Source organism: Balaenoptera physalus (genome assembly GCF_965194825.1).
Source record: "Balaenoptera physalus genome assembly, chromosome: X".
NCBI classification, from domain to species: Eukaryota; Metazoa; Chordata; class Mammalia; order Artiodactyla; family Balaenopteridae; genus Balaenoptera; species Balaenoptera physalus.
In genome coordinates, this window is record NC_138903.1 from 34,475,708 (window position 1) to 34,496,345 (window position 20,638).

The 20,638-nt window shown below is 41.6% G+C and overlaps 1 protein-coding gene across 18 annotated transcripts in view; it reads left to right on the forward strand.

Moving 5' to 3' along the window:
* Positions 1-20,638, forward strand: part of SYTL5 (synaptotagmin like 5) — a 292,517-nt gene that overhangs the window by 149,902 nt on the left and 121,977 nt on the right. For 16 of the 18 annotated variants that reach the window (XM_082446446.1, XM_082446445.1, XM_082446458.1 and 13 more), the window contains 3 exons: positions 8,036-8,151; positions 9,577-9,685; positions 12,664-12,798. In XM_082446446.1, coding sequence (XP_082302572.1) covers positions 8,036-8,151; positions 9,577-9,685; positions 12,664-12,798 — 360 coding nt within the window. The remainder of the gene's footprint in view (positions 1-8,035; positions 8,152-9,576; positions 9,686-12,663; positions 12,799-20,638) is intronic. The other 2 variants (XM_082446448.1, XM_082446456.1) reach the window with 1 other exon arrangement.

The following is a 20,638-nucleotide window of genomic DNA, read 5'->3' on the forward strand; positions in this document are numbered from 1 at the left end:
CAGCACTTAAGAAAAAAAGGACATAGAAAATGTCAGTATACATAAAATTATATGTATGTAAGTATATATATACTTCTGTGTGTGTGTGTGTGTGTGTGTGTGTGTGTGTGTGTGTGTAGTTATTTTCTGGATTGTGGTATAAAACATACTTTTTTCTTTCCAATTCCCCTTTCCCCCATCCCCCGCCTCCGATAACCACAAATCTGTTCTCTTTTCCTATGTATTTGGGGTTTTTTTTGAAGTATAATTGACCTCCAACACTATGTTAGTTCCTGGTGCACAACATAAGTCTAGTTTACATCTGTCATCATATGAAGATATTACATTATTATTGGCTATATTCCCCATGCTGTACATTTCATCCCCTTGACTCATTTATTTTGTAGTTGGAAGTTTGTACCCTCTAAATCTCCCTCACCCATTTCACTCATCCCCTCGCCCCCCTCCCCTCTGGCAACCAGCTGTGTTTCTTACTGTGACCTCTGCCAAAAATGTTTGAGAAGACTCCTGTAAGCAGTGCACCTAGGAATGAAACTGAAGGGCAAATGGTATGAGCATTTTCAGCCTATAAGATGATAAGTTGTTTTTTATAATCGTTGTACCAATTTAAATTCCATGAACATTGTATAAAAGTTTCCTTTACAGTCTTACCAACACTTGGCATCATGAAAAGTTTTAATTGTTGTCCAACTGGTAGATATAAATGGATATCTTATTATGATTTTAATTTGAATTTTTCTGATTACTAATGAGGTTGAGCATCTTTTCATAGGTTTATTGGCTGTTTTGGGTTCCTCTTCTGTGATATGGCTATTTATATATTGCCAAATTTTCTATTAGGCTGTTAGTCTTTACTGATTTGAAGGTGTTTTTTTATGACCCCCTTCATCTCTAGAAATGCTTTTGCCTTAAGGTCTATCTTGTCTGCTCTTCATACAACGATATCAAGTTTCTTTTGGTTAATATTTACATGGTATATGTTTTTTTACCATTTGCCTTTCAACCTTTCAACCTTTCTGTGTCCATATGCTTAAGATGAGACTCTATATAGTGTATCTGCTATTTTAAATTATATGTTATATGTATTTAAATATTTGCTATACATATATGCTATATATATAATGTGCTATATATACATATACATGCTATGCATATATGATATATAATTGTTAAAGTTTAATTTGACAATATTTTTTCTTAAACTATAGTTTAGTCTACTTATATTCATTGTAATTACTGCAATATTTGCATTTATTTGTATTGCGATTACTGTAATATTTGCTTTTATTTATATTATCTATAGATTGATGGAAGTACTATATTTTTCTCATTCCATTTTATCCTCCCTACTAGTGTAGATATTATATGAGTTTTTATTTTTAGTGGTTACCCTGGAAATCACAACATTCATATTTAATTTTATAAATCATTAGTTATAGCCTTCTTCTAATCAGTAAAAGGAACTTGATATTCTTAAACTCCAAATATCATCAGCCTGGCTTGTATATACTTTTTGTCCTATGTTTTAGACATACCTTATTTTCAGTTCAACAATTTAGATATTATCATTTTTGTTTTACATCAACATTTGTTTAGATTTATCCATGTGTTTTACCAATTTCATTTTTCACCATCCCTTTTTATATCTCAGATCTACTTTAACTCTTCTTGAAGTACAGTCTTTAGAAGTTCCTTTAGTGAAACTCTGTTGATGGTAAATTATCTCACATTTTATTTTACTGAAAATTTTTTTGTTTTACTCTTATTCGTAAACAGTGTTTTCTCTGGATATACAATTCTAGATTGATAGTTATTTTCTCTCAGAACTTTTTAGATATCATTTCACTGGCTTCTGGATTTCATTATTTCTACTGAAAGTCAACTGTCATCCTAATCATCATTCCTCTGTATGTAATCTGTTTTTTTCCCCCTCTCTAGCTACTTTTAAGATGTTCTCTTTATCTGTAGTGTTCTACAGTTTCACCATAATATGCCTAGGGGTTTCTTTTTACTTTTCCTGTTGAAAGGGAAGAAAGGAATAAATATATACCATCATCTCCATAAGGCCAGGGTCCTTGTTTGTCTTTTTCACATCTGTACTCTTAGCCTTAGCACAGGGCTTAACACATGTAGGAATGCAATAAATATTTGATGTGTAATGAATAAATTTATAAATAATTCTAGTTTCCTTATGAATAATAAGAAGGAAACTCATCTTATTTCAGCATATCTAATAGGCATGTCTTATCTCAGATGTCTCCGGTCACTAGTAGAAGATAAAGGAAGAAAATGAATCTTTTGGTCACTGTTCTTGTTTTTTAGGATAAGATTACCTATTTTTCCCCTGTAAATCTAAGGACAACTTAACTTGACTTTACATTTAAATAAGCTTCCAAGCGAAAGTTTGAAGTCCCAAGAGTTTAATGTTAAAATTAGGGCCTAGCAAATTCTGAATACTCCAAAATCATTAATCACAAATAATGAGTGTAACTCAATTTCAGTCAAACTCACTCTTTAGAGTATGACCTATAGGAAACACATCGTCTATTCTGAGCCTTGTATTTCTGAAATATTAGATTGATGTGGCAGAGAAGAATACAACTTTTATAGTGGGTGTCATGTTTATTTTCTTTCCTCTTTTACCCCTCCTTTATTCCTATCACTCTGCCCCCACCACAGAGACACACTTGCAGGCGCATGTACATGCACACACACACACACACAACCATAGCCCATCATATGAAATGCTACATGTTATTCCTTGGCTTCTGTACGTTTTCACCCTTACTCAAAGCCTTGTCACACCTGACAGCTACAAGTTCTTTACTGACAATTTTGCCAAATATAAAGGGCTTTCGGTATAAATCCTGTTTTTGTCATAATACTGTATAACTTTGGACAAGTTATTTAACCTCTGTGAGCTTTGATTTCCTCCTCTGCAAATTGAGAATAACATAGCTACTTTATGGCTTACAGTGAGGGTTCTAGGTGTCATGTATAAAGTGGCTAACGCACGACTTGGTGCATGGTACACACTGACTCAGTATTAGTTCCCTGTTCTTCAGCTAAGCCTTCCATCTACCTCTAGGACTTGAGAAGGTGGCAAAGGCATAATCTCAAGAGATTGTTCTGATGTTGCAGAGTTCTGAAATGACAAATGACTCAAGTCCATATCTGAGTCGAGCAAATATAAGGATTATAGTTATTGTTCTTATAAGGCTAGCAAGAGGTAATGACTAACAATTCTGGGAAGATCTTATTTGTGTTAGGTGTTGGCAGCTCTAGGCATATATGGTAAAGATGATATGGAGGCCCATTTCCTGGGGCATGTAGACCTGGTGTGGCCCACTTTCCCCTGTCACGCGTGAGACGGCCATCGATGTGCCATCGACCTCACCCTATATCTCAAGAACATACCAAAAAACAAAGACAAAAAAACCAACTAAAACAAACAAAAAATACGAGCTGAGGCTTTGGCATGCCTCTCTTAGGTGGTTCTCTATCGCTGGTCTGTATTATTCCCCTTGCTCTTGTTTCTTTTTGTGTCAATTCTTTGTTCTATTGCAGAGGTTGGCAAACTTTTTAAAAAATAAAATGCCAGACAGTAAGTATTTTAGACTTTGTGGGCACTGTGGTCTCTGCTGTAACTACTCAAGTTTGCAGTTGTAGCAGAAAAGCAGCCAGAGACAATACAGAAACAAATGAGCATGGCTGTGTTCCAATAAAACTTTATTAATAGACACTGAATTTTGAGTATAATTCATATTAATTTTCACATGTCATGAAATATTCTGCTTTTGATTTTCCCCAACCATTTAAATTGTAAAAACCATCTCTAGCTCGTAGCCTGTACAAAACAGGTAGTGAAGTGAATTTGGCCCACAAGCCATAGTTTGCCTACCTCTGCCCTATTGTTCCTCTGAATTTTTCATAGGTATCTTCTCAGAACCTGTGCAAATCATTTCCTGAGTTGAATACTAAAACAAATGGGTTTTTATGTTTAATAATTCTATTAGTTTTCTGTGGCCACCATCACAAATTGCCACAATTTAGCAGCTGAGAACAATGTAAATATATGATCTTGATGCCGAAAACTCGGCCTCTGTGCACCAGGGCCGAATTGAATCTTGGAGACAGAGTTTTGGGTGAAGTAGAAAAGGATATCTTTATTGCTTTACCAGGAAAAGGGGGACACAGCAGGCTCATGCCCCTGAAGAACTGTTGTCCCAACCTGAGAGGATTTGGTGAGGAGTTTTATAGCAGTGGCTCAAGGGCAGGGTTCCTGGTAAGATTAGGGTGTGTGCAGGGCCTGCATTCATTTAATTTGGCCTCAGGTAGTCTCTTGATGAGCTTCTCTGGTTCCTTTAATCTGGCCTCAGGTGGTCTTCTCTGGAATGAACAGTGCTGACATCTTCCATTTGTTGGGGGTTTTAGTTCTGTAAAGAGCTCAAAGATACTGTTATGTGTATCCCTTGAGGGGGCACCAGGACCCTGCCCCAAGGCTGCACTGTTGTTTCTTGGCTGCTCCTTGCTTGTCTCTGCATCCCCTCCCTCCTCTGATTAGCAACTGTTCGAATCTGCCCTTTGGAACTCAGGGAAGGTCACAGAGGCTGGAGTCTATTCCCTACAAACAAGAAACGACAGAAAGGCTTCCGTGCCCAGGAGCCCCACAGGGTCCTGCTCAGTTTCAGTCTCACAGTTCTGTAGATCAGAAGTCTAGTTTGGCTTGGCTTGTTTCTCTACTCTTGGTTCACTAGGCTGAAATCAAGGTGTCTGCTGGCTGAGCTCCTATCAGGAGGCTCTGGGAAGGTTCCACTTCCAAGCTCATTTTGGTGGGCAGATTCTGATTCCTTGTGGCTGTAGGAACGAGGCTCCTGTTTCCCCACTGGCTGTTAGCTAAGAGCCAGCCTTTGCTCCGAGAGGCTTCTCTCTCTGATCCTTGCATATGGACCTCTGCATCTCAGAGCCCTCTTCTCACGTTTGGAATCTGTCTGACTTCCCATTCTGCAGCATCTCAGTATCCAACTTCCTCTGTTTTTAAGGGCTCAGTGATTACAGTGGGCCCACCCAGATAATCCAGGACAAGCTCCCTATTTTAAGGTCAGCTGATAGGTAACTTCAGTTCCCTCTGCCAAGTTCAATCACAGCAGTACCTAGATTAGCATTTGATTGAATAATTAAGGGACAGGAATCTAGAGGCAGCATCTTTATAATTTAGAATTGAACAATTACCACATAGATTTCCAACGTAAGTACTGATGTATAAGTCTAGATCACTTAAGATGTATCCAGAAATAATTTAACCCATTCGAGTATTCAGTTTGGGTGTATTTTATACAGTTTTGGAGCTAATCCAATAATCCTTGCTTCTCAATAGATGATCTAGCCACTTGAGAGGAAATTTGAGATGTACATGCTATGGTCATTCAATGAATAATTTGCTCCAAGGATGACATTTTCACTTTTTTCCCAGTAGTAGAACTGGGTTTCATAGATAACTTACCTTTGTTTCCTACATTCTGTAGTATTTCAGGATAATTGCTGTGGAGAACAAATTGACATATTTTTCTGGAGTGATTTTTTTTTTTTATATTTAAGATCCAATTGTTAATTTCTAAGTCCAACCAGGTACTGAATCTCATGGATATAATACTCTAGGGCTAGAAATCTCTATTTGACTCCTAGCTGCTTTGCTTCAGCTACCATGTCAGACTCATCACCGATCTTGCTGATTTTCATCCTCAGTTGTTACCTGAAAACTGGGTTTGCCTCTTGGTGGGTGTTGAGCCAATAGACACAGCCAAGCCAAAGATCGGGAGAAGAAGGAAGTATTTATTATTACTTGCAGCAAGTAAGGAGAACACCAGGGATCATTCTCAAAACATTGTCTCCCCAACAGCAAAACTGGGGAAGCTTTAAGCTAAGGGTACATGCATATTCATGAGGGGGCTTCAGCATAGAGTTGCGGCAAGTTGACAGAGTCCAAGCTTCAGTTGGTTGAAGTCAGGAGGGTCAACATTATCATTCCATCCTCCACCTAGGTGGGGGCCTTAGTTCCTGCAGAACTCAAAGATATTATGTATATGCCTTGAGGAACCAGGGCCCTGCCCCAAGGCTGCACTATTGTTTCTTGACTGCTCCTCCCTAGTTTCTGCATTCCCTCCCTTAAGATCATTAATTACTGAGACCTGTTCCAGGGCAAGTATTTTAGCCAGGCTCAGATCACAAAATGGCTTAGGCCAAAATGGGTTCTATGTCAAGAAAGCCATTCCTGGTTCTCTTTCTCCAGGGACCCCCTAAACTATCTGCTTCATAGTGGCCCAAGTATCTTTATCTTTCTTTTCACTTCTTGCCCCCATGATACCCTGATTCACATCTTCATCATTTCCTATCCTATCTGTTGCAATAACTTCTTCATTGGCCTTCCTGCTTGTGGTTTCTCCCCCTTACAATGCTCCAGAGATTCTGTGATTCAACCTGAAATTTAGAAAAAATGCCAGAGTTCCCTAGTGCCTCCAAAATGGCATTCCAACTCCTTAGCTTGACATTCAGAGATTCCCATTATGTGACCCAATCCTACCTTTCAACCTCATCATTTTCCATTATAGTCCTCCATAGAGGTGTTGGGACAAGTAGTAAGTGAACATGGGCCATGTTCTGAGAATGGTAAATAGGTCTGTGTAACTGGGGTAAAGGGTTTGTGTAACCATTGCAGACGGGTGTGATTATTCAAAGGTCCTTCTTTTCCACATTCAACGTTCAATTGATGTGAAACCCAGACAGGTCCTTCTACCACCTACATTTTTAATTTGTCTCCTCCTCTCTATTAGTCTTGCCATTGCCCTAGCTCGGGTTTTGCCATCTCTCTCCTGGACTGTTGCCATGGCCAACCTGTCTCTTTGTCCCATTCTCTCTTTACTCTAGCTCAGTCATTATATTACATCAAGGTATCATGCTAAAACAGAGTCTGATTGGGACATCCTTGGTGGTCCAGTGGTTAAGACTCCGTGCTTCCACTGCAGGGGGCACAGGTTCTATCCCTGGTCAGGGAACTAAGATCCTGCATGCCGTGCATCATGGCCAAAAAATTTTAAAAAAAAGAAAGAAAGAAAGAAAACAGAGTCTGATCATGGCCCCTTTATAATTCAAAACCTTCATTTGTTGCCCACTGTTGTCATTAAAGATTATTTACCCACTGATGCAGTGGTTAAGAATTTGAGCTATAGCATAAAAAAAACGAAATAATGCCATTTGCAGCAATATGGATGGACCTAGAGATGATCATACTGAGTGAAGTAAGTCAGACAGAGAAAGACAAATATCATATGATATCACTTATATGTGGAATCTAAAATATGACACAAATGAACTTATTTACAAAACAGAAAGAGACTCACGGACATAGAGAACAGACTTGTGGTTGCCAAGGGAGGGGGGAGGGATGGGTTGGGAGATTGCGAGTAGCAGATGCAAACTGTTTTAAATAGAATGGGTAAACAACAAGGTCCTACTGTGTAGCACAGGGAACTATATTCAATACCCTGTGATAAGCCACAATGGAAAAGAATATGAGAAAAAATGTATGTATATGTTTAACTGAATCACTTTACTGTATAGCAGAAATTAACACAACATTATAAATCAACTATACTTGGATAAAATAAATGTAAACAAAAAACAAAAAAGAACTTGAGTTATAGGCCAGACTGCTTGGGATGGGATCCTGGCTTTACGTGTGAGACACATCATTTTATTGCTCTAAGTCTCAGTTTCCTCATCTAAAGAATGGGGATAATAATGTTTACAGAGGGTTGTTATGTGGATAAAAGTATATTGAGTATGAAGAGCAATTAGCAGGTACCTGGTACATAGTACGTATGCAACTAATAGTGGCCATTATAATCACCATAAAATACTCCAAAGATTGAGAGGGACTCTATAAATAACTGGCTATTTTTTACTTAATTAAGGATTTTTGAGAGTTTATTTGGCTAAAGAATTGAATTTCAATGCTCTCCTCTTTTCTTTTGAGTAGGCAGCTAAGGATTGTAACTGGTGAATGGTTTTTTGAAGAAAAGGCAAAGCGTTTCAAGCATGTCAGTGTTCTGGGCACTGATGTCGTCCGACAGTCCATCTTAAGAAGAAGCCCAGGTAACTAAAGCAAAACTGTTTTAATCTTCATTTTGGCAGGCTAAATAACTTCCCTATATTATGTAGCAAATGCGAACAGTTGAATTTCCTGAATCCCTTGGGTCATTTCAAAACTCAGTGGCATGAAATCTAAATCTGCAATTCATACAAGGGAAGAGGAAGTCGGTAGAAAATAAAATCCACAGTGATTTTTCATATATGTGGCACACCGAGATTTTCAGGGGAGGCATTTATCTTCATCACAGATGGGTCTTTTCCTGAATGCACTTCCAATATTTTACTAAACATTTAAGAAAGTAACATAAAACAGATGAATTACATGATTCACATTGTGAAAGCAATCCTTGGTTTTTCAACAGGATGTATTTCAGATTTCATTTAAATGTTACTTTTTCTCATCCAGTGATTCTCAACCAAGGGCTGATATTTTGTACTGTGCCCCCTTCCATCAAGCTAGGGGAGTGTTGAGATATGCAAGGGGGCGTTTTTGGTTGTCCCAATGACTATGGGGGAATTAATGGCATTTAGAGATGCTAAATGGCCTGAAATTGCACAAGACGGTTTCACTCAATGAAGAATTATACTGTCACCAAATGCAAATAACACCCCACCTTGAGAACATTACTCTGTGCATTCAGACTACAATTTAATTGGTTAAATATTGAGCGAACCTGTGTTTAGGATCATGTTTCTCAGGTATGCTGTAGTAAAGGTGGAGCGGGTATCTTTTGGTCTGTTCCTAGGGTATCTCCCCTTTCAGACACTGGAGACAAATGCCCTTATTTTTAAGTCTGGCGGGTAGGGCTGGGAGGCTTGGACCTGATTCCAGTGCCACTTCTGGGTGTCACAGTAGCAAGGAAGGGCTTTCCCAGGTGGGTAACATCGGGTCTGATGCCACAGAGGGACAGAGTGGAGTTAGAAGTAAGCAGTTAGCTCTGGCTGCTTTCTCCGCTCAAACCTCAGCACCTTCCAGAGTGTAGACTGTCTCTCAAGTCACGAGGTGTGTACACAGGTGTTGGCCCTCCCAGGAAGTCTGGCTTATGTGCTCAAAAACCAGGGTATCGTTTCTAGAATCCCATGCTAGAATTCAGTCTCTAGGGATTTGGAGTTCTCATGAACCAGGTTCCTTCCCTAAAAATATTTGCAGAGGGATCATGTATAGTTGCTCCATTGCAGTCATCCCTAGAAGGCTTATCTCAGCAAGACTCCCACAGATGAGTCCCAATCTTAGTCCTCATTTAACTGTGGAACACTCAACAGATTAGAAATAAGTGTGTGACCGGGAAACATGGATGGGAACATCATTGCCGATTTTTTAGACTTCTATGTCCTGTGCTAATGTAGGAAAGTGAATGAAGAATAGAAAATTGCTCTCATTTCTGGCCATTTCATATGTAAATTTGTCTTCTGATTGTTTTTAACGAGGAGCTGAAGAAATACAAAGCCAAGAACAAACCCACCAGAACGCAGAAAAGTCAGACACTTCGCTTTCTGCTGGGCGGAAGGCCAGCCACGATGGGCCCAGGAAAAAGGGGTAAGACCCAGCCTCTTCAAGGGAATCTTTGATCTTTGTTCCAGTCACCTGTGAAATAGATGCCTTAGTTTTTCAAGTCTAATGTCACTTAAGTGACCCAGAGAAGGTCAGAGACTCATCCGAGGTAACATTCTCCTATCATTCTCCTCAGGAAATGCAGTTTTAATTACTTTCAGTTTTAGATAAAGGTCCCTTCTGACCTGAACCTGTAAGAGTTTTTCTTTCACTTGCCATATCTGGTCCTTTACTTCTGGGTAGAAGGTTTCATGCTAGGGCCAGTCTTGTCTGTAAGGAGGTGACAACTGCCTTTGTTGTAGGGTCAACGCACCTCCCCCGCACCCAACCTGAGTGATGATGCAAACTGAAGCAGCCAAATCAGAGATTTATTAATAGGGCTTAAAACATCGTCTCCCCTGTTTGAAATGCGGGCCTCCTTAAGGAAGAAATCATTTGGCCACCTCACTAACTTCATTCAGAAAGCAAATATGTGTCAAGTGCTGAGAACAGGAGTGGGAGGCACACAAGGAAGCAAGATTCAGGGAGGCGCTGGGAAACTCGGAGTGAGAAGGTTCCATCAGGGAGAGTCAAGTGGCCCCCAAAATGCAGGTCATAAGGACCCGAAGGCAAACTCTTGCCTCACAGCCCTGCCTGTTGCAGTCTCCATTTCTCAGGCAACTGGTGGCCAATTTTGTGGCCGAGGGAGTGAGAATCCTAATCTACACCAAGTGGCTTTATGGTTCTTTCTGGGTAGTGTGGCTTCGTTCTCAGCAGAAGCCAATGTGAGGGGCTGCCAGTGCCTGAGCCTTCATCTGTCTCTACAGAAAGTCCATTTTGTTCTGTTTTGTTTTGTTTTTTAAAGAATCTTGAACTGTGCGTAGGCAGGAAACCTAAATGTCATTTGACTCAAAGACTCATGACTAACCATGTCTTTGTTAATTATCAGAGATGAATGGGAAAGATAGCCTAGAGGGACCATACACCCTATGTGTTGAGTCTTCCTACCACGTTAAACCCATTTGTCACTCCTCGGGGCTCCCACAGTGCCTTGTGCCCATGCGTCACTCATTACTTGGTGCGCTCTGACACCAAGCCCCTCCTTACACAAGAATGTAAAGTAAATGAACTGGTCTCGCTGAATACCACCCCCCTTTAATTGTAAGCACCTTTAGTGCTGGCCCATTCTAGGAGCTGTAGTGCGCAGACCCCAGGCCAGGCATCACTGTGTGGGTTACAGAATGGTGGGCTTGGAGCTAGGAGACAACAGTGAGCCCTGCTAGAACTCAAAACTGGCATCTGATGCTTCTGTCTTCAAGGAATATAACACCTAGTAGTCAGGAAGAAAAGTTTCAAAGGTCCACACCTGAAAAGTTAACTTGTACAGAAGGATTTTAGAAAAACATAAGATGACAATATGAGCTGCCTGAAAGCCTTTCTAAAACAACAAGACAAGGAGTTAACTACAAGAGATAGAATATGGAAATAAATAATTAAATTTTTAATTAATTAATTAATTAATTAATTTATTTTTTGGCTGCATCGGGTCTGGGTCTTAGTTGCGGCATGCGGGCTCTTCCGGGCGCCTCTCTAGTGGTGGCGTGTGGGCTACAGAGCGCGTGGACTCTGTAGTTGCAGCACACGAGCTCTCTAGTTGTGGCTCACGTGTTCAGTAGTTGCAGCGTGCTGGCTTAGTTGCCCCACAGCATGTGGGATCTTAGTTCCCTGACCAGGGATCGAACCCACGTCCCCTGCATTGGAAGGCAGACTCTTAACCCCTAGACCACCAGGGAAGTCCCAATAATTAAATATTAAATAAGTGGCTTAGATCATTGATGTCGGGAGGGCACAGGGGCCATCGGGAAAGATATGAAATTCTAAGTGGGACTTGATGAGGATTTTGAAAGATGGATGGGGCCAGGCTAACAAAAGAGGAGGAACAGTGATTCCAGGTGGAGGAGACACCATAAGCAGCACTGCAGAGGTAAGGACATGTACAAGGTGGTTCTCAGAGCAGCATAAATTGACATTATATTAACTGCTATTCTCACCAAAAATGTAGTTTTCCAGTTAGATTGAACCTTCTGACACTTTGACAAGACGTTCTTCTAGTGGTCTTTGAAACAGAAACAACTTGGCAGATTCTATTAAGATTGTCCCAGTACCTCTGGAATACTTTTTCCCCCTGAGAAAACTGGAGCCTGTAAAGTAAATGAACTGGTCTCTCCAGATACCATCACAAAAGGAATATAACTTTGGTTTTTTAATCCAAGTGCATTTGGAAAGATCCATGTTTGAGGCCTTTGGTAGCCTGGATTTTGACTTGAATCTTGGTTTCTGAAGAGCTCTTTTTAAGTTCCTAGTAATTTAGTGAAATGGGCATGCAATCAAATTTCATCTGGTATGAGCCATTCCATTGTTCAAAATTATTACCCCAGGGCCATGGGTGGCGTCACTTATTCCACAAGAATTGGCTGGGTTCTAGTACGTACCAGGCACCTCTCTAAACTCAGGGGACCTAGCAGGGAACAAGAAGAACAGAGCTGCTGCTCTCAGGGAGCTGCAGTCTAATAAGTTGCTACCTCAGTTGGTCTCAGAGGATCATCCTAGCTCTCCTCTCTGAGCAAGGTGAGTTCAAGCTCCCTTTTCTCAGCATCCTGTAAACAGGCTCTGCCCAGGCGATGCTTCTCCATTCTCAGGTGACAGTGGCGAGTCCCCAAAGTCAATGGTCTTCTTCTTAGAAGGGACAGAGGCCTGGCTTACCAGCAGCTGGTACAGCCTTGGGAGAAATGTCCTAATCTCCTCTACCAGAACCTTTGACACTCTACTGCAGAAGCCCTGGGGACTCCCCAGAATTTCTCAGCCCCAAGTCTGCTTGAAAGAAGAATTATTTACTGTTGAAAGTACAAGAAATGGTATTCTTGAAATGATATGTTTAAATGCTTTCTTATCTTGCTTTTAAATATATATATGTATAATTTCAGATTTCTTCTTAGCAAGTTCAGATCAGCAACCAGAGGAGAAATTGTAACTTCAAAAACTGAAAGTGGGCGGAGCTACAGCTTGGACTTAGACAGCCAAAATTTTCGGAGTTTAAAGTCAGCCCCTGGTTCAGACAGGTAAGACACATACAGATTGGCCAATGCGATAGCCTGAGGGTAAGGTTGATGTATTTCCATCCAAACAGTGCTTCTAGATACCTGTCAAGTATTCCCTCTCGGAGATCTAACACATAATGTGAGAAGCCAGGAGGATATTTTTCCGTTGAAATGGAAAGCACTTACACTTCTGGAATTACAGCTATTGAAATCATCTGTGTTACCTGCACGGCTGAGACTTGATGTTTTGGGACTCAGGGCTGCAGTTCAGATGGAGAGATCCAGGAAAATAAATTATTTTCATTGATTTCTTGATATTTTTCTGTTTAAGCTTCTGAAAAAGAAACCTCTAAGTGTCATATACATTCCTTGCAGCTTTTTTTTTTTAAAAATATAAATTTATTTATTTATTTATTTTTGGCTGTGTTGGGTCTTTGATGCTGCGTGCGGGCTTTCTCTAGTTGTGGCGAGCAGGGGCTACTCTTCGTTGCGGTGCATGGGCTTCTCAGTGCAGTGGCTTCTCTTGTTGCGGAGCACAGGCTCTAGATGCAGTGGGCTTCAGTAGTTGTGGCACACGGGCTCAGGAGTTGTGGCTTGCGGGCTCTAGAGTGCAGGCTCAGTAGTTGTGGCGCACGGGCTTAGGTTCTCTGCGGCATGTGGGATCTTCCCAGACCAGGGCTCGAACCCCTGTCCTCTGCATTGGCAGGTGGATTCTTAACCACTGCGCCACCAGGGAAGTCCCCTGCAGCTTTTAAAAAATTAAAAATAATTTCATTTGGATCGCCTCAGAGAATTTCCATAAATTCCACTTCTTTCTAGTTCCACCACCTCTAACTTGTTGTCAGTGGGCCAGCTCCTCAGATCTCCTATGCATAGAGCTATCACCTTGTCAAGAAAAGTAAAGAGAGAAAGGATAACCAAGAGCGTAGTCATTTCGTATCAGGCTTGATGTTCTTTATCCTGTTGGGGCATAAGTCAAGGCTTATTTTCATGACCGGTGTATTATCAAAGGCAACGATGAGAAAAAAGATCTACGCTCATGTTTCATTAAGAGCACAGGTACTCTCTTACCGATGCCTTTTTCCCTATAGCAGCGGTCCCCAGCCTTTTTGGCACCAGGGACCGGTTTTGTGGAAGACAGTTTTTCCACGGGGTGGGGTGGAGGGGGTGTGATGGTTCCGACAGTAATGCGAGCGATGGGGAGCGTCAGATGCAGCTTCGCTCGCTCGCCTGCCGCTCACCTCCTGCTGTGCGGCCCCGTTCCTAACAGGCTGCGGACCGCTACCGGACCCCTGTCCTGTAGCATTCCTGCAAACTAGTGTCACTTTATGTAAAACTGCACCCAAAAAAATAAGCATAAAATAAATCACTTCTCATCCACTATCAGAAGATTATCACTGTATTCACTCTTTTCCAAATTTTTAAGAATGTAGATTTATTTCCTTTATGATAAAAAAAAATACTTTAAACCCTGGTTGCGTTTGTCCTCGAAGTCATTTCCTTTGACTTCCCTTGGGGTAGCCCCCTGTCGTGTCCCACAAAAACTTTATATAAAGAAAAAAGCTCATTTTTGGTTTTGATTGCTGAATTCCTGACTCTCAGACAGTGATCAAGATTATTTAGCGATGACAAGCAACTCGCTTAGTGTTGCTGTTTTTGTTCAGCCTCGTGGGGACTCAATGGAGGAGTCCTCTTGGCTCATATTTCAGGCTGGCATTTAAAAGGGTAAATATATATACATAACGAGGAAAGATGGAGTCCCCCGTTAAAAACACTTAAAGTCTCCTGGCCCAACAAACATTAAATTATTCCATTTTAAATTAATTTGTGTTACAGTTACTCAACAACAGTAAGGGGCATGCTCTCCAGTATCACATTGCTTACGCCGTTCTTTCAGAATCTATCTGCCTAGGTTTATTCCTTGTGTCTTAACTACTGCTGGGTATAAATACAGTTGACCCTGGAATAACACAGGGGTTAGGGGCGCCGACCATCCCCCAACACACGCACTTTGCCCAGTCAAAAATCCGAGTATAACTTGACAGTCAGCCCTCTCTATCCACGGTTCCTCTGTATCCAAGGCTTCACCCAACTGTGTATCGTGTAGTACTATAGTATTTACTGTGGGAGAAAAGTCCGTGTATAAACGGACCCATGCAGTTAAAGCTATAAAGCCATATGGACATGTTTCACCAAAGACTGGTGTATTGACCCAGGGGTTTTCTTGTTGTAAACCGGAAGGTCGCCCCTAAGTAGATTTTATATTTTAAATTGTAAATACCCGAGATGGTTTATAGATAGAATATAGCAGTCAGGGTGCTTTGGCGGAAGCATGCCAAGAACAATGATTTCGCATGAAGGAAGAGAGTCAGGATGTTTGGGAAATCAGTAGAACAACATGTCATTTTCCTAGAACGTGTATTTATCACAGTGATGGCTCATTAATGGACTGCCACAGCAAGATGAATTACCTTATCCCAAAATTATTCCTTAGAAAAGTTGGGGCAGGAGGTGGCCCATCTTTTCTTCACTCCCATCACGTAAAGATGTTAACTCCTTTTTGTTTGCTTGGAGCTGCAATAATTCTGCAAAGCCAAGTGGTAAAACTGGCAGACTCTTTTCTCCTTAGGTTCTGCAAGCAGAATTGCAGCCTCCCCTATAAATCATTTTTAGTATGGAACAGCAAGTTCCCCAAAAGAGAATTGCAAGATTCTGGTCCCTTTGGTCTATTACCTGACCTAGCTTAGCAATTAATTCCCCTTTCTCTTCCTCAGTGCCTGTGTCTTCATAGTTTGTTGCTCTTTTCCTGAAGCAGTTGGGCTTGGGCATCCTTTTTTAAAACTCATAACATATCAGAGTAGAAATGATGTTTTAGTAGATGCCTGGTTAGAGTTTATTTCTTTTCAGTAGTTTCAAAACAGGGAAATGTGTGAATGGCTTAGTCAAGCCTCAGCAGCCTCTAAGAGGAACATGGCAAATGGCTGTTCACTGGTTGCTAGGGACTTGACACATGAGGCAGATGAGAATTTTTAAAAAGAATGTAAATGTGAACTATAATTGATAAACAGAATGCTCTTCAAGGCAGTGATTCCTAATTCCTTTCACGCCGTGATGACTTGTCATTATGGTGTGATTTGTGAGATATCTATCTTAAATCATACTCTCCTAGAAACGAACCCTCAGGCAAGGATTCCTAAGTGAGGAATTTATTAATTGAAATGATTCCAGGAGGAACCAGTAAGGGAATAAGAAAGACAGAATAAAGAAAAGGAGGAAGATAAGCAATGTGCTATCTCAGGTGAGGTCTGAGTTTGAGAACTCAGCTTGATCCTGCAAGGGATTCTGCAACATAAGGTGTCTCCAGGTTTTTCCATTTCGAGCAACTGGACCATTGCACTTCTGTCCCAATCAGTCATTGTCTGTAGGTTCCCTTAGGGTTTCCATATTAAGCAAGTAATGACACAGGATGCCCAGGTAAATTTTAGTTTCAGATAAAGAACTTTTTAAAAAGCATGTTTCATGAAATCTTATTTCCATATACTACGTAAATAGTAGTATATTTTTATACTAAAAACTTCTTGATTGTTTATCTGAAATTCAGATTTAACTGAGGGTCAGGGGAGGCACACCTCAAGGCATGTCTTGGCCTCCAATGGTAAAGGCAAATCTCTGAAGGTCATAGGTGCAAGCCATTAGCACCCAGAGGCTAGGGATGCATGTGCGGAACCTGGTACAACGGATCTGAGGGGATCTGGGTGGGACATCAGTTACTGTCCCCTAAAAGACAGAAAGGAAAAGTGGAACTTGAAACTGAAAATTTATTCTGTTCAGTAACAAATGGATAAAGGATGCTTCTGTGCTTCTCAGCAGCATTTCTATCATGACATTGGGGGATGTGGCAAGCATTTAACCGTGGGAACCTGTACCTTCTGATAACCAACCAGTTTCTCATATCCCCCCCCGACCCCCTGCTCAAGCACATTCCAGTTTTCTCCAGTTGTTCCTAATTGCTCTCTAGGAAGCCCAGGACTGACTGTCACAGTCTCTGTGAAGCTTCACAAGCTGCTTTGGCTGGCTCTGATCCAAAAGCAGAAACCACACTATTCACAGCAGCCCGCAGTATTGAATCTTATCAATACTTCCATGAAGTGATGGACAGGTGATAGAAGAGGTGAGGGAGTGTGGAATCATGAGAGTCTGTAGTTTACTGGAACCGTGACCATATCAGTGGGAGTTACGTGAGGTCTAGAGTTGCCAAATAATTCTTCAGCGAGAAACTTATAAATCAAGACCATCCCTTTTCGACACATCCTTTGCCCACCATACGTACCTATCTTGATTGGAATTCCTCCAGAAGAAAACCCTGATGTAAGGATTCCAAAGCAAGTAATTTATTTAGGATGTGGTCTTGGAACACACAGATAGGGGAGTGGAGGTAGTGAGCCAGGGAAGGGAGGGGAGCCAAAAAGAGTGTGTCATTAAGCCAGTTACCACTGTGGCAACTAGCGTTCAATCTCGGACACCTGTAAGAGACAGGCTAGAACACTTCTCAGAGTTATCCAGTCAGGAGATCAGGAATCTGGGGTCGTTATAAACCAGCTCCCTGTTCATCATTGGTTGAGGGCTAATTCTGGGGCACTTACTCTCTGGCACTTCTGACTTGTTCTGTGCACAGGAGCTCCATGCTCTTGGGATCCAAGAAAGTCCTCAGCTGTAGAGTTGTGGGTGTTCCTAGTAAACAGGATTCTGTGGATAGAGGAGGTGAGTTCTGTGGATAGAGGTGAGTGCTGAGGTGAAAGGGGCGGGGGCACCGATGTCTGCTACAGCATCCCTCCCTAACTGCTCTCGGACCTCCTGCAAAGGTGCAGAGTGTCAGACCACCAGTTGCTCAGCCCCTGATTTATGTTTTCTTTATATACATGTGACGTTCCTTATTATAACGTCAATAATGTGAGGCAGTATGGAGATCAGGAGTTCAGCCAGACCCTTGACACTATACTTAGGTTGAACTACAACTGGGTTCTTTTTTTTTTTAATTTTTTAAATTTATTTTTGGCTGTGTTGTGTCTTCGTTTCTGTACGAGGGCTTTCTCTAGTTGCGGCAAGCGGGGGCCACTCTTCATCGCAGTGCGCGGGCCTCTCAGTATCGCGGCCTCTCTTGCTGCGGAGCACAGGCTCTAGAGCACAGGCTCAGTAGTTGTGGCTCACGGGCCCAGCTGCTCCGCGGCATGTGGGATCTTCCCAGACCAGGGCTCGAACCCGTGTCCCCTGCATTGGCAGGCAGATTCTCAGCCACTGCGCCACCAGGGAAGCCCCTACAACTGGGTTCTTGACTTGCTCATCCTTGTGGCCAAATGATTGTAAGCCGGAAGCCGCCTCCTTGTTATCTTGTCATTTCTCCAGTTGTTTCCCACCTATGCATTTTATTTATACAAATGAATTCAACACAAAGCTCTGCCAACATTATTAGCCTAGTACTATATGCCAAGTGGTAAATGTGGAAGATCTTAGTTAATGCTACTTTTCCACCTGTTCGTGAACTTCCAGTTTGGCAGGGAAGGTTGGGATGACTAAACAAATAATTTCAAGACAATATGGTATCATGCTAAAAAGATATCTATGTGCTATGGAAAAACCAGAGATAGGCATTTAACCTTCCAGAGGATTCAGGGAAGCTTCCTGGAGATGGTCCCTAAGCAGTTTGAAGGAGTGAGAAGGACTTGGCCAGGTGAAGAGAGGTAAGAAGAACATTCTAGATAGAGGAACTAGAAAGTGCAAAGGGAAAGAGGCATAAAGCAATTTTGCATGTGCTAGAAAACAAACAGTTCAGGGTTTTTAGAGTGTAAAATTGAAATGTGGTTTACAAGAGATGAGATGGAGAGCTTCATTGGACCAGGATATGGATGGCTTTGGATTCCTTGGTAACTTTTTTCTTATGAGCAACATAGCATTACAGGTAGAACAAGAGTTTAGCAAATCTGAACTACTAAGTACAGAGTAAGTGCTTGTTCCATTTAGTTACTGAAAGCTAAGTTCTGCTAAACACTTGCTTTCCTTGCTGTCTAGCGGGGGAGGGCAGGTGGTTTTCTTGCTCTGATTTCTAGTCTACCCAAGGTTTTTCATGGCTGCTGGCCTCTCCTCCAACCGGCTTCCAGCCATTCTTTAGAAACTAGACGTGGGAACAGAATTTTGTTGTGATTGTAAACGACCAAAATATTATCAGACAGAGAGTTCTACCTGTTCTTAATTTTCTTTTTCCTCATACCCAGAGTCATTCCCTCATCATGTCTGTCTGCTCCATTTTAGAGAGTCTTTTTAAAGGAAACAGATTCTTTGAGGAAACCCTAAACATTTAAAAACCATCAAACAAATCAGCTTTTGTTTTAGTAAATCAAACGATAAAGCCTCTTTATGTACTTAACACTAAGATTCATCGAACAAGATTTCACTGAGCACCTACCACATTGTATTATATTTGTCCTTTCTCCAAAAAGGAAAAGGAAGGAAAATATGTGTAATTCAGCCACAGAAAGCTAGTGGCTTCAGAGGAAACTGCAGCTAGAGAAACTGCTTAATGAATTTCCACTTCTTCCATATTTACCTGCTTCTCTAATTCAGAGTTCAAGAGCTCTTAGGATGGTTCATTTGTGCCTAAATATAACACACACACATACACCCAGTACCAGAAATTCATTCCTTTGGGGTGTGTTGACCTCTCCAAAGAGTTTGGTTTTTAAATGGAGACACACACAGGGGCCAACAAACTTTTCTGTAAAGGTACAGATAGTTAATATTTTTGGCTTTGTGAGCCAGATGGTCTCTGTCTCAACTACTCACTGTGCTGTTGTAGTGTCGACTGAAAAAAAATGCACAACGTGAGAGTTGTGAGTTAAGTTTTACTGGGGGCAAAATGAGGACTATAGTCTTGGAGACAGCATTTCAGAGAGCTCTGAGGAACTGCTCCAGAGAGGCAGGCAGAAGGTCAGTGTTATATGTGACTTTAGTGAAGGGGGACGTGCAGTGAAGCACAGATGTTGGCAGAGGCTGGCCGCTAGTCACGAGGAGCAGACGTCACCATGAATGATTCCAGTGCTTTTCTAGATACAAAGAGATGCAAGAATTGGGCTCATAAAGTCTTCTCCTGAAAATATCTAACTATCTGAAGGCCTGTTCTGCCAGTTTTTCCCAGAGCACAGAGGGCCTCATTCCTGATCTCCACCTTGAATTCCTTTCAGGGGGTGTTGAAGATCAGTGGCTGCAGTGGTTAGTGACTTCATCCTTGTAGAGGCAGATGGCAAGTGCCAATTTTTAGTTGGCAGGCGCATGAAAGCAGCTGTACACAAAACAAAAAGTGAATGTGCATGCCTGCATTACAATAAAACTTTATTTGTGGGCACTGAAATGTGAGTTTCACATAATTTTCACATCACAAAATATTCTTCTTTTGAGTTTTGTTTTTTTCCCCAACCAATTGAAAATGTAAAACCACTCTTAGCTCATGGGCTATACAAGAACAGGTGGTGGGCCGATTCGATACAGGGGCCATAGTTTGCTGACCCCTGGTGTCATACATTCACTCACTGACACAGAAACAATCTAAGCTGTGAGCACAGCTCGGCTCTCTTGATGCGAGCACCGTGCTGAATAAAGAAAATCGTGCTATGAGAGGAAACGACAAGGCAGTTGGAGAGATGCCTGAGATCAATGAATTTAAACCCATCCACAGTTTAGGCCAGTGTTTCTCAGCTTTGGCTGGTGGTAGGGGATGCGGGAGCGGTGGTAAAACACGTGGATGCCTAGATCCCGTGCCCAGAGGCTCTGATGTGGTTGGTCTTGGGTGTGGCCTGGGCATGGGGATGTT